General features: G+C 44.2%; 1 protein-coding gene across 1 annotated transcript; it reads left to right on the forward strand.

The window, feature by feature from the left end:
• The first annotated feature begins 624 nt into the window (after window positions 1-624).
• Window positions 625-18,945, forward strand: LOC117826711 (NLR family CARD domain-containing protein 3-like). Its single transcript, XM_034702969.1, has 8 exons — window positions 625-784; window positions 1,823-1,972; window positions 3,771-3,959; window positions 5,185-5,420; window positions 6,531-8,997; window positions 9,211-9,384; window positions 16,450-16,626; window positions 18,586-18,945. The coding sequence occupies exons 2-8, from the start codon at window positions 1,842-1,844 to the stop codon at window positions 18,806-18,808; spliced, it is 3,597 nt and encodes a 1,198-aa protein (XP_034558860.1). The 5' UTR covers window positions 625-784; window positions 1,823-1,841; the 3' UTR covers window positions 18,809-18,945.
• The last annotated feature ends 2,272 nt before the right edge of the window (window positions 18,946-21,217 follow it).

Below are 21,217 nucleotides of genomic sequence, written 5' to 3' on the forward strand. Positions count from 1 at the left end.
ACAGCAGTGCAGCAGGGGAGATAGTGGAGTTGAGATCCAGGTGTGTGTCTGTATGTGTGCAGACTCAGAGTATACACATGAGTAGAAAGCCACTACTGTTGTCTTTAGTGTTTAATACATTTGTCTAAAGAGCAAGTTACAGATGTAGGTTTAGTTATCTGGAGTGTATGGTTTTGAACATTCTCCTGGAACAGAAGTGAGATAGGATAGGCATTCACTATTGTTAAAACTTGGACTTTCTACAGTTCTCATCCAAAAAGGATTAATACTGTTCTTATGTTTTCAATAAGTCCAGTCTGGGAATAAAGACCCACATAAAATATATTCTGTGTCTGTTCCTGTCATTTTATGAGCAGGACACACAAACTTAAATCATTTAAGTAAAATATCAACACTGTATTTGTTATCACAATTAAACAAATCACAACACTCCTGTCCCTTTAAAGATCCAGATCCAGCAGAACCTGAAGGAGCTGATGTCAAACTGTGTTTCTGTTTCTAAAAGTCTTCACAGAAAACATTTCTCCACTTTGATTTAGTTTGAAGCTCTGAAGAGGAACAGAGCAGAGAGAGACGCTCAGAGACTGAGACACACACACACACGCACACGCACACTCACACACACACACACAGACACACACACGAAGCCAGCTGACTTCCTGTAACTGGAGAAGGGAGGAGTTACACTGATGGTGTTATCTCTGGGAACAGGGAGCTCTAAAGTGAAAGTGTTCAGGTCCCTTTCCATCTTGAGTCCCAGAAAAGAGCAGAAAACTGAAGCGTGGTGAGTGTTCATCTTTAGAAACTGAAGCATGGTGAGTGTTCATCTTTATAAACTGAAGCATGGTGAGTGTTAATCTTTAGAAACTGAAGCATGGTGAGTGTTAATCTTTATAAACTGAAGCATGGTGAGTGTTCATCTTTATAAACTGAAGCATGGTGAGTGTTAATCTTTATAAACTGAAGCATGGTGAGTGTTAATCTTTATAAACTGAAGCATGGTGAGTGTTTAAACTGAAGCATGGTGAGTGTTCATCTTTATAAACTGAAGCATGGTGAGTGTTAATCTTTATAAACTGAAGCATGGTGAGTGTTAATCTTTATAAACTGAAGCATGGTGAGTGTTCATCTTTATAAACTGAAGCATGGTGAGTGTTAATCTATATAAACTGAAGCATGGTGAGTGTTAATCCAACATTTGTATCATTTCTAAAGGCTCAGAGCATGTGTGTGTGTGTGTGTGTGTGTGTTTGTGCGTGTGTGTGTGTGTGTGTGTCTGTGCGTGTATGTGTGTTAGTGCGTGTGGGTGTGTTTGTTTGTGTGTGTCCCTCTGTTTGTGTTTGTGTGTGTGTGTGTTTGTCTGTGTGTGTGTGTGTGTACGTGTGCGTATGTATGTGTGCGTTTCTTCCTTTCTGTCTGTCTGTCTCTGTGTGTGTGTGTCCCTCTGTTTGTGTGTGTGTTTGTGTGTGTGTGTGTGTCTGTGTGTACGTGTGTGTGTATGTGTGTACGTGTGTATGTGTGTATGTGTGTACGTGTGTACGTGTGTAGGTGTGCGTGTCTTCCTTTCTGTCTGTCTGTCTCTGTGTGTGTGTGTGTCCCTCTGTTTGTGTGTGTGTGTGTATGTGTGTACGTGTGTGTGTGTGTCCCTCTGTTTGTGCGTGTGTGTGTGTGTATATGTGTGTACGTGTGTGTGTGTCTGTGTCCCTCTGTTTGTGCGTGTGTTTGTGTGTGTGTGTGTGTGTGTGTGTGTGTATGTGTGTGTGTGTGTGTGTGTGTGTGTGTGTCTTCCTCTCTCACTGAGTGTTTGTGTTTAACCTCTCAGACTGACTTCAGACCAGAACATGAGTGTTCGTTTAGAGGAGGAGGAGGACAGAGCAGAGTCTCCTGGACCCAGCTGTCTGTCTCTGAAGAGTGACCGGTCCAAAGATGATTTTATAAACTTCAGTCCTGAAGCTGGACCCTCAGACTCACAGTAAGAGAACTCCCTAACTCACTTCAGCTCAGGTGTTTAGTGATGAAACATTGCTGCTCAGCTGTATTTGCGACCTGATGTGAAGTGATTGAATGTAAATTGGTGAATGCTCTCTTTCTCTCAGAGTCTGCAGCAGCTGTCTATCAGCCAGAGAAGCTGAGGTCTAATCAAAGAGGACTCGTACTAACTTTTAAACGACCTCACTCTGGACAGCAGCGTCTCTGTCTTTAGAGCTTCTGTGGCAGACTTGATCCAGTTTAACGGGACATTGATTCTAAAAGCTGCTGCTGTACAACAAAAGCACATTAGACAGATTAGTCCTTTAAACTGGAGTGAATGAAGTCAGGTTAGTGTTGTTGTGAATGAGTGTTCACTAGTCAACATGTATTCAACATGATTGTAAGTTCTCAGTTCATATTCAGAATGTCACTTTGGTTTCAGACTCATTGAATCATTGAAATTCACAAATGTATGTATCTGATGTCATATTTGAAGGAGCAGAATAAAGGAGAAGACTGTGACCATTATTAGGAGCACTCAAATGTTCTTCAGAGAGCTTTTCAGTCTCACAGATTTAGTTCTCACTAGATTACCAGACTCTTCTTGAAACCTGTGCAGGTGGGTCTGAAGAATAGATTTCTTTGGACACATGTTGGAGAATGAGGTCCTGAGAGTCCTGTACCCAGCGCTCTGTCTGTGAGAGTGATGGCTCCAAAACCTGAGGGCTTTACAAATCCACCTGAACCCTCAGACACAAATTAGGACTACTAAGTATACTCCCCCCGCTTCACGTTGGGGTCTTGTCCCCCCTATAGGGATTCTGTTTCACATAACCACCCGCTAACTGTACATCATCCCGCTTATTACCCGCCTACCAACTTAAGATACAAACACGTTGTTAAGAATGTAGATTAAAGATGATTTCATTGATTTCAATGATTTACGTTTACAGTTTAAAAAAATAGTCCCAGTGATTCCCCGGCAGTCAGCGCTCCATGGTGATGGATTCTTATCTGCCTGTTGAGGCGGATTTAACTTTAAACTGAACACTTCAATTCACAGTCAAGTCCCGGTCAAACATTAGTCTGCTTATTTCTTATTGTTCACATCACATTGAACATTTCCACGGACGGTGAAGTTAGACCAGATGAACGAGTCTCCTGGAGATTATAAATGTTCTCTTTTGTCCTCATCCAGCTCTCCTTCTTCTCTGAGCTCTGTGGTTCACACACCTTTAAAAAGAAACCAGAAATGTCTGAACTTTGAACCCTGCTGCTATCATCACCACCGCTCATGGTTTAAGTTTCTGTGTAGAGATCGCTGACATAAAGTTTCTCTCACCTGCTCCTTCATCATATTGATGGACAGGATCCAATATGTAAACATCTGTGTTGTTTAGCTCGCTGTATTAGCATGCTAACTCAAACTAGCGTTTCTGCCTCATTGTTTACCATTATGAAGCTAACAGAAGCTAACAGTTTGACCTTACCTTACGGTCCATGGTGTCAACAAGCAGAAGCTAAATGTGTCTGAACTCTTTTCTGTGGATTGATTTGAAGTGACGTGTGTGATCTGGTTGTCTCTGGCGTTGCTCATGTTAGTCAGAGTTAGTTACCGTCGTCGAGGGATTTTGACCAATCAGAATGAAGTATTTAACAGCCTGGTGATGAGTAAGAAAGCTGGATAACATGAAGAACAGACTTTAAAGCTCTTTGTTATTAACAGCAGCAGTTTATTGAAGAGTATTGTCCTCAGAGAATGTTTCAAAGATTTCTGTAAATCATGTTTGTGTTTGCAGATTTAGGTCAAAGGGACAGAGAGCAGAGTCTCCTGGACCCAGCTGTGGGGCTCTGAAGACTGACTGGTCTAAAGATCATCCTCCAGACCTCAGTAATGAACCTGGAACCAGCTATGTGTCCCTGAAGACTGACCTGTCCAAAGATGAACCTCTGCTCTTCAGTAATGAACCGGGACCCTCAGACTCACAGTAAGACTCTGACGCTATCTCCACACTAGAGGCTGACATCCCACGGGTCACAGGATTCCCACATGATGGGAGTTAACTTTACTATTAATCACGTAATTGGGATGGTACAGGATAAAAAACTTAACGGGAACAGAAACCAAACAATTCATAGTTTTTACTTGACGCCACACACTTATGGAACGACCCCCTTGGATGGCAAAAAAGGCTTCTTACTGCTATGGGCTTCAGGGGTATGTCATTGTTTTTGAAGTGGGGTTGTATGAGTTCTATGCCACTAATTATACCAGCCACACTGTGATCTGCTGCTATATCTTAATTCCCAAATGTCTGAGGGACTGTTGTTACCAAGTCTTACTCGTGACAGCAAGTAGCTTTCTCGGTTCATTGTGTGTAAACTGTGTGCATTAGTTCACAGTGTACACATCTGCATCACCAGGTAACTCTGGATATTTCTTGCTCTCCAGTTTAGCTCAGAAGTTTCTCCTCTGTTTCCTCCAATGCATTGAATTTTCTTTTCCTCTTTAAACTCAGGCTCATAATGGTGTCCATGTGAGTCAGCAGTAAACGGCATGGCATCGTCGCTGTCAGAATCACTCAATATTAAGTTTAGTTGTATTTTTGTCACAGCGTGCTCCTGCCGCTGCAGGGATGGGAGCAGGAGTCATTTTACCAGAAGTGGGATGGGACAGGAGTGGAAACTCACTCCCGTGTCCCCCTCTACTCCACACATGTACTCCTGAACGTTTGTAGAACATGTTAGGACTGCTGAAACCCCTGAAGTCTTGTGGGTTACTGGTTCTGGTCTGTCCCTCACAGCGGGGAGTCTTCCCTGTCTGACAGGAGGAGAGGGACGTCAGTGAGTCTCAGAGCTAAATAAAGAGCCTGTGAATCAGTCAGGGACATCAGCTGTCTTCAGATGAAGGTCTGACTGTGAAGCAGCTGCAGAGCGTCAGACAGGATGAGGTTTGTGTTGAGACCAGATGACAGGAATGCCGGTCTGTGATTGATCAAACAGTCAGAGAGGAAAATCAGAGGATTTGATTTGATGAAACTAGGAGGGTTCAAATCTAACACACATTACAGACTGAAGGCTGAATTCAGACAGGAAAGGAACTCAGACTTGAACTTCCCTCATGGTCTCGTCTTCTGGATCCTGTTTGTTCAATCTTCATCTTTTTCAGCATCAGTCAACAAATCATTGAAATATATGGACATGTCTTCACAGGGGGAGGAAGAGGAGTCCTGTCTCTGTGGAGGAGCAGCCGTCCTGCTGTGCTGTGTGTCAGGACGTCCTGAAGGATCTGGTCTCTACCAGCTGTGGACACTGGTTCTGCAGACAGTGCCTCGCCTCATACTGGGACCAGTCTGGTTCACCAGGAGACTCCTCCTGTCCTCAGTGTGTAAACGGGTCAAGAACAAGACCTGGATCTGAGACAGCCAGTGAGAGCAGCCCTGAACACAGTAAGATTGTCCACTTGTGTGTTTCTGTGAACCGGCCTGAAAACTCGAGCTGTTAGTTCAACATGCTGATGTGATAGATAGATCTTTTGTGAATTAAAGCAGTTTTAGTGACAAATAATTGAAATTCATTGTTAAATGTCATAACTGAAAATTCATAAAAAGGTAAAAATGTTAATAATTTATGATGTTATATGTGTCCTAAAAGAGGTTAAACACTTTAAAAATGTGTTGAAAACATTTAAATGTTATCAGTGAACTTGTCTGTGCTCTACTTGTTGGATCTCTGAGGAATAGTGCTCATGATTGGTTGATTATGTCTGTCATGACCGGAAGTGAGAGCCCTTGGCGTCGATGCTTCATTACCGGTGAAGCTGCCAGAGAGGAAGCATAGCGCCAGTGGCTTATTTACTTATTTACCCCTTTACAGGTAAAATATAAGCATTTAATGTTCTGTTACCGTAAGTTATCATTGCTTACCTGTTTCCTTGTGTTTTATTAATCTTATAACCGTTTTGAGGAGCTTATTAAAGTTCTAAGGCTACTGAAAGTGTTTGAAGCTAGTTTAGCTTTGTCTAATATGCCGCTGCTATGGCGCCACAAGGTAGCAGTGTTGGTGCATGTAAATGTGAATGTAATGATAATATGATTTTGACTGATTTTGATAAGATATTAAACATTCCCGGTGAAGCTGCCAGAGAGGAAGCATCGCGTCTGTGGCTTGTTTACTTACATACCCCTTTACAGGGCTCAACACTGACATCATCCTGTCACACAGCACAAAGAGTTTTAGGATCATCATCACATTTCAAACACAAGTCAAATGGAACTTGATGGTTTTTCTGCTGCAGCAGATCTCTTTTAGGATCTGATCTCTCCTTTCAGAGAGAACTCAAACCCAGAAGAGTTCATGTGGATCAGGTTTTGGTTTAATGAGGTGGCCCTCTGTCTTTACTGTCACTGTGTTCTCTCTCTCTGTGTTAGTTCTGTTTGCACAGACGGACATAGAGAGCTATATGGACTCTGTGCAGATCTTTCATATTGATCAGGTCATGAAGCATCACTTCATCTTCAAACAGTCTTTGTTTCTCTCTCTCTGATTGGTCTTTTTAGAGCCTGGTGGTCTGCAGGAGGTTTTAAAGGAACACAAGACCAGTCTGAGGAGGAGATCTGAACGTGTGACTGAAGGAAGTGATGAAACAGGAAGTAGAACCCTCCTCAACAGGATCTACACTGAGCTCTACATCACAGAGGGACAGAGTGAAGAGGTGAATACCCAACATGAGGTGAGCCAGCTTGAGACCGCCTCCAAGAAGAAGATCCTCCAGGACACTCCCATCAAGTGCCAGGACATCTTCAGAGCCTTACCTGGTCAACAGAAACTCATCAGAGTGGTTCTGACAGTCGGCGTCGCTGGGATTGGAAAAACCTTCTCAGTGCAGAAGTTCACTCTGGACTGGGCAGAGGGCTCAGAGAACCAAGACCTCAGTCTGCTGGTTCTGCTTTCATTCAGGGAGCTGAACCTGATCAGAGATGAGCGGTACAGTCTCCTCCAGCTGCTCCATGATTTCCATCCAACATTACAGAAGGTCCCAGCAGAGACGCTGGCTGTCTTTAAACTGGTGTTCATATTTGACGGCCTGGACGAAAGCAGACTGTCTCTGGATTTCAACAACACTCAGGTTGTGTCTGACGTCACACAGGAGTCGTCTGTAGACCTGCTGTTAACAAACCTCATCAAAGGGAATCTGCTCCCCTCAGCTCTGGTCTGCATCACTTCTCGACCCGCAGCAGCCAATCAGATCCCTCCTTCACGCGTTGACAGGGTAACAGAAGTCCGAGGCTTCACTGACGCCCAGAAGGAGGAGTACTTCAGGAAGAGGTTCAGGGATGAAGATCTGTCCAGCAGAATCATCTCACACATCAAGACCTCCAGGAGCCTCCACATCATGTGTCGGATCCCGGTCTTCAGCTGGATCACTGCTACAGTTCTGGAGCACATGATAAGCACAGAGCAGAGAGGAGAGCTGCCCAAGACCCTGACTGACATGTACTCACACTTCCTGCTGGTCCAGACCAAGAGGAAGAGGAAGAAGTACGCTGAGGGTCCTGAGACCAGTCCTCAGGAGCTGATGGAGGCTGACAGGGAAGTTCTCCTGAAGCTGGGCAGGCTGGCGTTTGAACATCTGGAGGAAGGAAACATCATGTTCTACCAAGAAGACCTGGAGCGCTGTGGTCTGGATGTCACAGAGGCCTCGGTGTACTCAGGACTTTGTACAGAGATCTTCAAAAGAGAGTTTGTGATCTTCCAGAAAACAGTCTACTGCTTTGTTCATCTGAGCGTTCAGGAGTTTCTGGCTGCAGTCTACATGTTCCACTGTTCCACAAGCAGGAACAAAGCAGTACTGGAGGAACAAGACAGGAACAAAGCAGTACTGAAGGCTTCACAGAAGGAACAAGACAAGAACAAAGCAGCACTGGAGGCTTTACTGGAGGAACAAGACAGGAACACAGCAGCACTGGAGGAACAAGACAGGAACAAAGCAGCACTGGAGGAACAAGACAGGAACAAAGCAGCACTTGAGGAACAAGACAGGAACAAAGCAGCACTGGAGGAACAAGACAGGAACAAAGCAGCACTGGAGGAACAAGACAGGAACAAAGCAGCAATGGAGGAACAAGACAGGAACAAAGCAGCACTGGAGGAACAAGACAGGAACAAAGCAGCACTGGAGGAACAAGACAGGAACAAAGCAGCACTGGAGGAACAAGACAGGAACAAAGCAGTACTGGGGGCTTTTCTGGAGGAACCACACAGGAACTCAGAAGCACTGGAGGCTTTACTGAAGGAACAAGGCAGGAACACAGCAGCATGGAATTCTTTACTGGAGGAACAAGAAAGGAACAAAGCAGCACTGGAGGCTGTACTGGAGGAACAAGATGGGAACAAAGCAGCACAGGAGGCTTCGCTGGAGGAACAAGACAGGAACAAAGCAGCACTGGAGGCTTTATTAGATAAACAAGATGGGAACAAAGTAGCACTGGATGCTTTACTGGAGGAACAAGAAAGGAACAAAGCAGCACTGGAGGCTTTACTGGAGGAACAAGACAAAGTTTCAACTCTAGAAGACCTCCTGAAAGGAGCTATGATGAAAGCCCTGAGAAGTGAAAATGGTCACCTGGACCTGTTTGTCCGCTTCCTTCATGGACTGTCTCTGGAGTCAAACCGGAGACTCTTAGGAGGTCTGCTGGGTCACACAGACAACAGTCCAGAGATGATCCAAAGAGTCATCAACAACCTGAAGGAGATGAACAGTGATCAGATCTCTCCTGACAGAATGATCAACATCTTCCATTGTCTGACAGAGATGAAGGACCTCTCAGTCCATCAGGAGATCCAAGAGTTCCTGAAGTCAGAGAACAGATCAGACAGACTCTCTGAGATCCAGTGCTCTGCTCTGGCCTACATGCTTCAGATGTCAGAGGAGTTCCTGGATGAGTTAGATCTGGAGAAGTACAACACATCAAGAGAGGGACGATGGAGACTGATTCCAGCTGTGAGGAACTGCAGGAAGGCTCGGTAAGTTTATCTGAGATCAACATGATAAATCAGTTTGATATAATAGTTCAGATATAAAAATATACACACTATAAAATCATGAGGACTCTGGAGATACTGATCCTTGTGTTTATTCAAAGATGATGTATTTTGCCCCTGATGTTTCTGAGATGTTTCAGACAAACAGGTTCAAATATAAAGAGTCCTCTCTCATTCTAACTCACTTTATTACAGACTTACAGGCTGTGACCTCGTAGAGACTCACTGTGAAGTTGTGGCCTCTGCTCTGAAGTCCAACCCCTCCCATCTGAGAGAGCTGGACATGACTCTCAACCACCTGCAGGATTCAGGAGTGGATCTTCTGTCAGCTGGACTGAAGAGTCCTCACTGCAGACTGGGGACTCTGAGGTCAGTTCACTGTCTGAAGCTCATTCTGGTTTTTGTTTAGGTTGTGTTTAAATCTGTTGCTGACTTTCACATGTTCTGTTTGTACATTTTGGGAGTTTTCCTGACGCATCAAACACCTCTCATCTCATGTGCTATAATATCCCCAGTATGCTCCCCAGGGAAGAAGGACGTCTTCAGACATCGGGTCTTTGTTGTTATGGAATGGACTGTTAAACTGATGTAAGGTCGTCCGGCTCGACCACAGGTCCGTGGTTGTGGCTAAATGATCGATTTCACAGAGCTCACATTAAACTTTCCTTTTACATTTGTTGTAGAGTTTGGGAATGGCCACTTCATTAAAATATGTTCGGGATGGTATTTCGTAACGTTTGTCCAGCGTCCGAACCATTTTCTGAAAAGTGTTTCTTAAGTTTCACTTTCTGTTTCCCAGCTGTGTGTAGTGTATGTGTGAGTGTGTGTCTCCGTCTCCCAAAGCTTCACTTTGTACACAGCTTTACAGTTTACAGTCATGCTGTTTGTTTCTCAATGAAAAGTGTCAAAGCTGAAAGGCTTTATTGTTTCCAAAGATGAACACGTCACCTGGAACTCAGCATGAAGACCTTTTCTTCTCTGGTCCCATCAATACAAAGAGTGAAGCCCGAGAGGGCCCACCACCAGAGTCTCTGTGCTTTAAGAAGGACCAGACCTGGAGCAGGGACCTTCTGGGGACCAGTACTACAGAAAACCCCCAACACTTTATTTAGACATCACTCCCTCACACCAGTTCTTAAAAGGTCCAAGTTCCTGAGGAAAGTTCTCGCAGCCATAGATAGATAGATAGATAGATAGATAGATAGATAGATAGATAGATAGATAGAAACTTTATTAATCCTTTGGGAAGGTTCCCTCAGGAAATTCAGATTCCAGCAGCCAGGTAACACCAAAGGACAGAAAAAAATAGCACGCAAATATCAAAGATAAAAAATCACAAGTTATATACACAGTACAGTTCACAGTAGCAGCAATATACAAGTCTAAAAAAAGGAATACCGGTGCAGGTTTATAATAAAATAGCAGCAGCAATAATAAATAGATTGATAATTAACTATAAATAATGAGTAATGCAAGCTTGTTTGAATTGTGTTGTGGTCAGTTCAGTTAAGACGATTCCCCCCCCCCATCCTCTGTCCTCCTCCCGCCCCCCCTCCTCCCTCCAAGTGAGGAGTTATACAGTTTAATTGCACGAGGGACAAAGGAGTTCTTGAGTCTATTTGTGCTTCATCTGGGGAGGAGCATTCTGTCACTGAACAACCTTCTCTGGTTGCTGATGACAGTTTGCAGAGGGTGGCTGGTGTTATCCAGGATGGCCAGCAGTTTGTTCATGGATCTCTTCTCTGCCACTGTCACCAGGCAGTCCAGCTTCATGCCGACCACAGAGCCGGCCCGCCTGATCAGCTTGTCCAGTCTGGAAAAGTCTCTCTTTGATGTGCTGTCCTAAAAAAGGACACTGGCGACCACAGACTGGTAGAACATCCACAGGAGTTTCCTGCAGATGTGAAAGGAGCGCAGCCTCCTGAGAAAGTACATTCTGCTTTGTCCCTTTCTGTGCAGATGGTCTGTGTTGTTTGCCCAGTCCAGTTTGTCATCCAGCCACACACCGAGGTACTTGTAGGTGCCTACAACCTCCACTTCAGCCCCCTTGACAGACAGAGCTTGGGGGCGTGGCCTGGACTTCCCAAAGTCTATGATCAGCTCTTTGGTTTTTGAGGTGTTGAGCTGCAGGTGGTTTGTGTGGATCCAGGTGACAAAGTCCCTCACCAGACTTCGGTACTCCTCCTCTTGGTCACCCCTGATACATCCCACGATGGCTGTGTCATTAGCAAACTTTTGGATGTGGCACGATTTGGAGTTGTAGGCGAAGTCTGAGGTGTACAGAGTGAATAGGAAAGGGGCCAACACAGTTCCCTGGGGCGCCCCTGTGCTGCTGACCAAGATTTTAGACGTGATGTCCTTCATCCGTACATACTGTGGTCTGTCAGTGAGGTAGCTGGAGATCCAAGACACCAGATGGGGGTCCACTTGCATGTTAGTCAGTTTTTCCTGTAGCATAGGGGGCTGAATTGTGTTAAAGGCACTCGAAAAGTCCAGAAACAGGATCCTAACTGTGCCCCCCCCCTTATCCAGATGCGAGTGGGCCTGTTGTAGAAGGTAGAGGATGGCATCCTCCACACCAACCTCTTTCCGGTAGGCAAACTGTAAAGGGCCCTCAGCACTCTGAGGCCGGAGGTGTCTGAGAAGGAGCTGCTCCAGAGCTTTCATCAGGTGTGATGTGAGTGCCACTGGTCGGAAGTCATTCAGCTCACTGGGTCGGTTCTTTTTTGGAACCGGGATGATGCAGGATGTTTTCCACAGAGTGGGCACTCTCCCTAGTTGTAAGCTGAGGTTGAAGACATGCTGCAGTGGCTCCCCCAGTTCTGCAGTGCAGGTCTTCAGTAGCTGAGGGCACACATTATCCGGGCCAGCAGCTTTCCTGGGGCGAAGCTTCCTCAGTTCTCCTCTGACCTGGTCTGCAGTGATGCAGGGAGGGGGGGGTGAGGGCATGAGGGAAAGAGGGGCTGCTGTGATGTTTAAAGAAAGACCGGTAGGGGTTGGGAAGAGGGGGATCAGCAGTGGTGAGGGGGAGGGGGGATCACATGATGATGGTGGAGGAAGGGAGGGTGCCATGGCGTTGGTGCATTGAGTGGGGGGAGGGGGCAGGTCAAACCTATTGAAGAAGGTGTTAAGCTGGTTTGCCTTCTCCACTGTCCCTCCCTCTGTGCTATTCCTAGCTTTGTGGCCAGTGATGATTTTCACTCCATCCCAGACCTCCCTCATTTTGTTCTCCTCCAGTTTTTGCTCCACCTTCCTCCTGTAGCTGTCCTTTGCCTCCCTCAAGCACAGTTTCAGCACGCCGTGCTCTCTTGATTCCCTCCTTGTCTCTGCTCCTGAAGGCAGCCTTCTTCTTATTGAGGACAGCCTTCACTTCACTTATTGTTGGGATAGCAGCATACAGTCCTAGTAGGGGCGACTACATCTGCGCAGAAGTTGAGATAATCTGTCAGCAGTGTGTCAGCCCCTCTATGTCCTCCCCGTGTGTGCTCTGTAGTACACTCCAATCAGTGGTTTCGAAGCAGTCTCTGAGGGCATCCTCCGCTTCAGGTGTCCATCTCTTGAAGGTGCGTGTTGTGAGACACTGCCTCTGCACCAGGGGGGTGTACTGTGGCTGCAGGTAAACCAGGTTGTGGTCCGACTTCCCAAGTGGGGGGAGGGGGGTGACCCTGTATGCATCCCTGACATTAGGTTTAAGGAGGTCAATTGTCCTGTTTTTTCTTGTGGGGCAGTTCACAAACTGGTAAAAAGAAGCAAGAGTAGAGTCCAGGGTGGCATGGTTAAAATCACCTGAGATGATGAAAAAAGCCTCAGGGTGCTGTGTCTGCAGCCTTGCTGTGACTGTGTGGATCTTCTCACAGGCAGTGGCTGGATCAGCTGGGAATGCAAACACACAGCGATCACGAGACTAAACTCCCTCTGTAGGTAGTATGGGCGGAGGCTAACTGCTAGCAGCTCTAGGTCCCGGCAACATAGTACTACCTTCACATGGAGATGCCCTGGGTTACACCATCGGTTGTTGGCATATATGATGAGTCCCCCGCCTTTGCTTTTCCCACAGGCTTTTGTGTCTCTATCGGCTCTCACTACGATGAAACCCGGCAGGTCCACGTTAGCGTTGGGGATGTGGGGGGTTAGCCATGTCTCTGTGAATATTAGCAGGCTGCTCTCCCGGTAGAGTCGCTGGTTGTTGAGTGCGGACAGCTCGTCCATCTTGTTTGGTAAGGCGTTCACATTTCCCATTGTGACGGAGGGAATCGATGGTTTAAAACGCCTCCGCTGGTCCGCTAGCCTAGCTTTTACCTTAGCGCCAGCCTTGCAGCGCCGATATCTCCTCCTCAGCTCCGCCGGTAAGCGCTTGGTCTTATTGCAAAGTCAGCTATATCCATTGGATATATATTAAACAATACCTTACTCCTGCACGAAGATAGCAGAAATAGCAGAAAGAAAGAGTAAAAGAAGATAAAAACAGCTCAGTGTTACGGAGCTACTGGAGATGCTGCCGTCTCACACAGCGCTCAGATGTGTTCAGGTGTGCTGTGAAGACCTGAACAAATGTACACACGCACGCACGCACACACACATACACACGGCATCATTCCTTCTGTCTTTACTGTCTGTGAAGCAGCCCCTTCAGAACTTGAATACAATGCAGGGTCACCCTGAAGCATGTGGGCTCCTTTTAGACTGTCCTTTTGTGTCAACACACCTGAGTACTAACCCTGATATTTAAGCAGCATCTTGATGCAGCACACCTGTTAGGTGGAGGAGGATCTGGTCTAAGAAGACATGCTCACTAAAACAGATTCAAACACTTCTGTGAATGACATTTCAGTGAAAAAACCTTCATCAATGGAATACAAACAACTCTTTTTATTTACAGATAAACATGTTGTGTGTTTATATTTGTGTTCACTGTAGATCTCAACAAGTCCCCCTTTGTGTGAAATCCCGGGGTTGGTCCAAAGGAGAGGGAGTAATGTAAAGAGTGGTGTTGATCAGCAGTTCAGTCTTTATTGAAAAAGAGTTCATCTGAAAAGATCACCTGTGACCAAAGATCTGACACATCACACATTCAGAGTTTCAGGACTGACTCTTTCCTTTCTGGACACTTCTGTGAGTTTAGAGATTTAAAGTCCAACACCTTATCAACACCTTAAGACAAAGAATATTAATAATGTGATCAAAATGGTGCAGCTCTCTCTTGGAGGTCCTCCTGGAAAACCCTCAGAGTTTGTTCAGATTGAAACCAACAGCTCTCAGTAGTTTAGGGTCATTAGTTAACTCAGTGAAAAGTCCAGCAGCCTGAACACACATTCAAAAGGAGCAACAGACCAGCAGCCTGTTTCACCAGCTGTGCGTAAACTGAAACGTAGCCTAGTTTGAACATAATTTCTCATTCAGGATGAAGTTTACACTCCGTTTTGGGCGTTGCACCAGCTGAGATGGTTCCAATGTAAACCTAAGTTACAATGTAATTCTCACACTTGGCTCCTAGAAGGTGTGAAGTCCTCCGTAGAGTATATCGGCTGCCATGGGGCGTCGTTTTGAACGGTGGGATGATTTGGAGGATGAGTAGATACAGAGGGTTCTCCAAGCTATATCATGTCAGCAACGCGATATCCGCGAGAGAGATTACATCCTTTGGAAAAATATGATGAGCAAGACTTGCTCTCCTGAGAATTAACATATGTTGTAGTTGATAATTTTACCACTCAAAGTCACTGTTATTATAGACACTGCAGATTAAGGATTTAGGCTATAGTTATCACCTTACTTTAGTTTGTTTCAGCTGCTGGTCAGTTCAGAGAAGATTAGGCACGAAAAATAACACATATAACCCCTGCATCAAAACAGGTGCTTTCCTCTGATTGGCTGCTGGAAGTGTCAACGTCATATCTGCAACAGTGTTTTGGTTAGTCAGTCCCTCCAGGAAGTTACGATTTCGCGATCGCAACTATCAACGCAAATTCAACCAATCAGCGCGATTTTTTCGCGGCCCTGCAATTTTTTTACAATCAGCGCAACTTTCCCGCAAATTTGACCAATTACCTCAATCTCAGCCCCTGCACGTCATCGGTTTTGTCATCAATTTGACTTCCTTGGAACATAAACATAAGTCCTCACTTGATCGGCACTTTTCAACAACAAAACACGCACAGAGAACGGGTGAAAAGAGGGGACAGCAGGCAGGACAAGTGACCATGACAACGTTGTTATTTATAGATTGAGGGGCTCAGTGTTAGCTTGGTCTCTACCTGCAGCAGGTGGGCTTTATGAACCAGCTCTCCTCACCTCCATGCATCTGTCTCATCTTCATTGATGATTTTTACCCCCGGTGTGTGTTAGTGACAAAGACACAACCGGGGGACGTCTGTTTACTATTTGATGTTTGACGTTGTTGCCGTGGTTACCGTAAAAAGCTCTGCATCTACAGCTTGATTTAATCCAGTTTGGTGATACATCAGACACATTCAGTAAGTTTTGATCAACTCCTAGTCAAAGATGCAGATTAATTTCAGAGTGCCGTGAACTGACTGTCCAGTGCCCCTGTCGCTGCGAGGTGCATTTAGGGACCGTCGTAAATGTGCAATACAGTCCTTTCATGGCATTTTTCTGTGAATAAAGAGAATCAAAATACAGTCAGTGGCCACATCAAGAATGTTTTCTAAAAACAACTGTAATTTAGTGTATTTACTTGCCCCTGAGATGTTATTGGGGGAAAAAAGCAAAACAAAACAATCGCAACTTTCACCGTCATTTTTTCAAAAAGCTGTCGCAAATTCAGGCTTTTTGGGCCGCAACAATCACAAAAAAATCCCGCGAAATCCTGGAGGGACTGGTTAGTTTGGATGTTAAGGTCTACTAGTTAAGATGAACCTTACGTCTCTGTGGTGCAACCACACAATGACACAACTTAAGTTACAAACTAACTTGTTTCAACGTATGGTTTACTGAGGACTTTACACTCTAACATAGGACACAACTTGCGCACTGCTGGTGCAACAGGCTGTAGGTCTTCAGACCAGCTCTCAGTTCTCAGACTGTGGGTGTATGCAGGCAGCAGCAGCAAAGAGGCCCTGAGGAGCAGCTCCTCATCCTTTAGATTTCCCCCCACAGACTGTGATTGGCTGCAGGCTCCAAATTCAACAGCCAATGACACAAAGGAGGGGAGGGGGAGCCAGGGCCCACAGAGCCTGAGGAGCAACACAACACATATGAACACATTTCAGTCACACACTCATCTCTGGAGGAATGGAACAAGACACTGACATGAACATTAATGAGAGCTCTTTTTCACATGTTGTATTGGACACTTTGAACCTGAATCATGTTGGCTTCATGTGTTTGGAGTCTCAGATTGAATCTTCTTCAACTCTGAAGAGATCATTAAACACTGAATGATTGCTCAAGTTACATCTTTTATGTTTTATTCAGATTGAGTCTCTGCAGTTTGTCAGAGATCAGCTGTGCTTCTCTGGCGTCTGCTCTGAAGTCCAACCCCTCCCATCTGAGAGAGCTGGACCTGGGTGACAACGAGGAGCTTCAGGATTCAGGAGTGGAGCAGCTGTGTGGTTTTCTGGAGAGTCCACTCTGCAGACTGGAGACTCTGGGGTCAGTTCACTGACTCTCTGTTATTACTGTTGGTCTGACATGTTTAACAATGGAAGTGAACTTTGTTCATACACACCTTACATTCATGAAGTCAAACACTTTCTTTTCTTCATATATTTGTGCTTCTTGTACCAAATGTAGTCTGCAAACACTGATATGTGCTAGGGCTGAACGATTTGGGAAAATAATCTAATTGTGATTATTTTCATTAATACCGTATTGCAATTTAATATGTGATTATTTTGTCAAGGTCCTCTTCTCATGTATTTTTCAACAAACACAAGCAATAAATCAATCCGTATTATAATGAACAATATCAGATTTATTATAAACAAACTGTTCTTTCTTATAGGCTAGGCTTATTTTAAGATAAAGGAAAATGAAGCATGAATTAATATGAAAGATGGTTTATTTATCTACTTGATTACAGTTGTAAACTTACTAAATATTTTGACTTACAGTCTTGTAAGCGTTCATCACAACTACTTAGTATATAAGTTAGTAATAAATCACCAATAAATTGAAGCACTGGTCGCTGGCGTTTTAGCAGCTATCGTACATGGCTTTGTGGTTAGAATGTTAATAATTAATAAAGTATCAATTAATTGATTGTTAAGAACTTACTCGAACACACTTTTTGGTTTCAATTTTGTATCCCCTATATCAAACATCATGTGGTCTGATATTTGGTTCAGCTATCAGGGAGGTGTTTTAAGTTGAAAGCATGTTTCATGTGAATCAGTTGTTAAAGGTGTTGCGCACAGCGGAGACGCTCAGCTGGCGGCTGCAGCTGAGTGACAGGTCTCCACGAGCGCTTTTTTTCCTCCGCTACCGAACTGGTTAGCCCGTTTCCGCTCCCGGCTGACACCTTACTGCGTTCACATGCTTATTTTTCTCAGTAAGAACAAGTAGGCAGAAAACTGGACACTGTGAGTCTGAAATAAGACTCTGTTCAGTTGTCCTGTTACAGTAAATCCACATGTTGTAGCCTGAGTCTTTACTCTAGCCTGGTCTTCATGTTGGTATTCACCATGTTTCTTATTTTGTACACCTCAGTATGATCTGTAGCTCTTTAATACCGTCAGTTATATACACTGTGTCATGAAGGAAATTTTGATTTAGGGAAAAACGCATTTGGAATTATTCTTGAAATGGAAAACGTTCATGTTTATTCAATGATTAATCGATAGCTGATGCTTAACATTTCGAAAGATCGATCATGGAAAATACTTGAAATTAACATCCCTACTTTGTATAGATAGTGTTGATAAAAGTTTGTGGTGTTACCTCGTGAGGTAGAAACAGTAGCAAGGCAGGTTCTGCACAAGACCTGACGTTGCGCAGCATCTTATTTTTTATAGCCAAAATAAATCCACACAACTGACGTGCTGCCCTTCCTTGGTACTAAACTTAGTAACTCAGTTTCTGTCGAGCCTGAGGGCATTGTACAACAGGTTAAAGAGCAATGTTGACTTCTCTCCCTGCCTGCTCCACTCCGCTCGCAAGCCACGTGACCCGATCACTGACCAGTCAAATCGCAGCCTTTACGGTTAGAATACCTTGTTTTATCATATCGCGATTTTATCATAAATACAATTAATTGTTCAGCCCTAATATGATCTAATAATTCTCCTCCACAGACAGATTTACTTTGCTGAACCGCGCTCCACACTCACATGAAAACTTGCGTACACTAGCTGAGACCTGACCTGGGATTTGAGCGTATCCTCCGCCCACGTCCAGATTGATGAATGCCGATCTTTACGTGGAAATGATCGGACACCAAGCTTTCAATTGTACGCACGTTTGATAAATGAGGGGCAGTGTGAGAATGTTTTTATTTTCAGTTTCTGCATAAACACAGATGACAGTGTGATTCCAAGAACCTGTTAAAATACCCACTGTTATTACTCAGATCAAATGAATGTTATTAATCTTCATCATTTATGTTTTATTCAGGTTGAGTTGCTGCAGTTTGTCAGAGATCAGCTGTGCTTCTCTGGCCTCTGCTCTGAAGTCCAACCCCTCCCATCTGAGAGAGCTGGACCTGAGAGGAAACAAGCTGCAGGATTCAGAAGTGAAGCAGCTGTCTGATCTTGTGGAGAGTCCCCTCTACACACTGCAGACTCTGAAGTCAGTACAGTGTTGTGGTCCGTTCATGCTGGTTTCAGATGTAATGTAACAAACACATTTAGTATCACAGCAAAGACGGTTTCTCTCTGTAAACCTCCAAACTTCTCAGCGGCTGCTTTCCTCAGTGAAGCTGTGAGAGGACGATGACGGGCTTCAGGAAGCTTGTTGTGATCATTATTATATTATTATCACTTTTATTTAACCAGGAAACGCTCATTGAGATTAAACATCTCGTTTCCAAGAGAGTCCTGGCCAAGATAGGCAGCAGCACAGTTTCAGAGTTCCAATTTTACAATAGACATAAATACAAATAGCAGACGCATACAACAGCTACACAACAGGTACCTCCATAAAAAAGCATGTCACATATAAACAAGACATCCACAGGCAGATGCTTCAGCCTCCAAGTCATTGAAGGACCGCTTAAAAGCATTCAAAGATATCATGTCAGACAGTTTTAGATCCTTTTGTAAAGCATTCCAGTTTGAAGGAGCATCAAACCTGAATGCCTTTTTCCCAAGTTCAGTCCTGACCCTCAGAACAGATAGTAATAAAAGATCCTGAGATCGAAGATTATGACTTCCTGAGTTCTTTTGTGCAATATATGCGAGGAGGCAGTGTTGTAGTACTCGAGTCCAGGACTCGGACTCGAGTCTGACTCGAGTCACATTTTGCAGGACTCGTGACTTGACTTGGACTCGGGCACTGATGACTTGTTACTTGACTTGGACTTGAGCACCGATGACTCGGATTTGATCTCGGACTCGAGCATTGACTGCAAAAGGACCCGGATGATACAGAGGAGGACTCTAGCTTCTATATTGATACAGACTGTTTTAATGTTCATGTTAGATTTTGTATGTTTCATAAAATGTATTCCGTTCAGAGCGAGGGCTGGCGCGAGCGTTCCCCTGCCTGCGCGTTCACGTGACGTCTGCCAGGATTAAGAGACGCTACCAGCTGAGCATTTTTCTTTCAAAGATTTCACATTAAATGCAGTAAGAGCAGAGCAACATGTTGGAGATTTAAGAGACCCATCAAGGAAAGAGACCAGCTCAAACTTTAACAGACATCTGTACAGGATGAACCGAAAATTGAGAGAGATGCTAAAGTTTCTTGAGACCGTTCATCACTTTACTGTGTTAGCATGCTAACGGTAATATTAGCCACTAAAGTAACTAAACCATCGGATCTGAGTTGACTGGTTAGTTAAATTCTGATTAATAGTGTTATGGTTGAGTTTATTGGACACCGGCAGTGATCCCAGTGCAGCAGAATCTCTGAGCGCGTCCTCTCATCAACAGAAGCACGGTGCGCATTTACGCACGTCACACAGAGCTGTGGCTTCATTCATAAACTAATCTCCAGACACACCGGACGTATTTCATTAAGATCTCACTGCAGTGGCAGTTAGACCACCAATACTAAAATCAAAACTGAAAATCAAACCGGCCACAGCGCTGGGGGAGAGCGGATCGTACAGGATCAGACACATTCTAAATGTCCAGGAAAAACTGCAGATTCTCTGATGTCATATTAAACAAGATATTTTCTCACCAGTCTGTAGCGTCCTCGTGCTCTAACGTCTTCTGGTGAAAAAAACAACAACATTCACCTCTCCCTGTGTCCGCCTTTCATATCTTACCTGCCCATCCAGGTGAAAACCATCAAACTATCAAAATGCTTACTAAAATAAAGTAATAATAATGCACATGACATTGCCCTTAATACAAACAAAAACAAATAAATGACATAAAGTAAAATAATTATGAATATATTAGAATAATTCATATTTATGACATCAAATAATGGAAATAGCTCCAACACTAATGTTAATGAAAGAAATGTGTTTCCTACTCTTGAGTTCAGCACACAGTGATGAGTCATCAAATTGGTGATAAACCTCAAAGCTCCATGGTATACAGTATCAAGTATGTGCAAGCTTTGAGCAGAGGTGAGCATGTATAAAACATCAGCGTAGTCCAGCGCAGACAGAAAAGTAGCAGCAACCAGTTTTTTCTTTGCTTCAAAAGAAAGGCAGGTTCTGATTCTAAAATAAAAACCCAGCTTTAATTTCAACCTTTGAGCGAGCTGCTGGATGTGAGGGGTAAAGGTTAAAGTATCATCAATTAAAATGCCAAGGTATCTATAGTGGGAAACAAGTTCAATCTGCAGCCCCTCACGGTTGCATATTGATGGCAGGTTTGCAGGCTTTGATTTTTTGTTGGAGAACAGCATAGTTTTTGTCATATCAGCATTTAAAAAAAGTTTTAAATCCTAAAAATTATGTTGAATTGTATTAAAAGCAGTTTGTAACTGTGTCAGAGCCTGATCCGGGGTGGGTGCAGAGCAATACATTACGGTGTCATCGGCATAAAAGTGGAAATTTGCATTAAAAACATTATGATGTCTCATGTTTATATAAATAATGAATAAAAGGGGTCCTAAGACTGACCCT

Source organism: Notolabrus celidotus, chromosome 15, assembly GCF_009762535.1.
Source record: "Notolabrus celidotus isolate fNotCel1 chromosome 15, fNotCel1.pri, whole genome shotgun sequence".
Lineage (NCBI taxonomy): Eukaryota > Metazoa > Chordata > Actinopteri > Labriformes > Labridae > Notolabrus > Notolabrus celidotus.

What these genes read in the sequence shown, in the direction of transcription:
- LOC117826711 (XM_034702969.1), top strand. Translation starts at nt 1,842, where the DNA reads ATGAGTGTTCGTTTAGAGGAGGAGGAGGACAGAGCAGAGTCTCCTGGA. An exon ending in GCTGGACCCTCAGACTCACA is followed by an intron (nt 1,973 to 3,770) that starts GTAAGAGAACTC and finishes TTGTGTTTGCAG; the next exon opens with ATTTAGGTCAAAGGGACAGA. An exon ending in TGCAGACTGGAGACTCTGGG is followed by an intron (nt 16,627 to 18,585) that starts GTCAGTTCACTG and finishes TGTTTTATTCAG; the next exon opens with GTTGAGTTGCTGCAGTTTGT.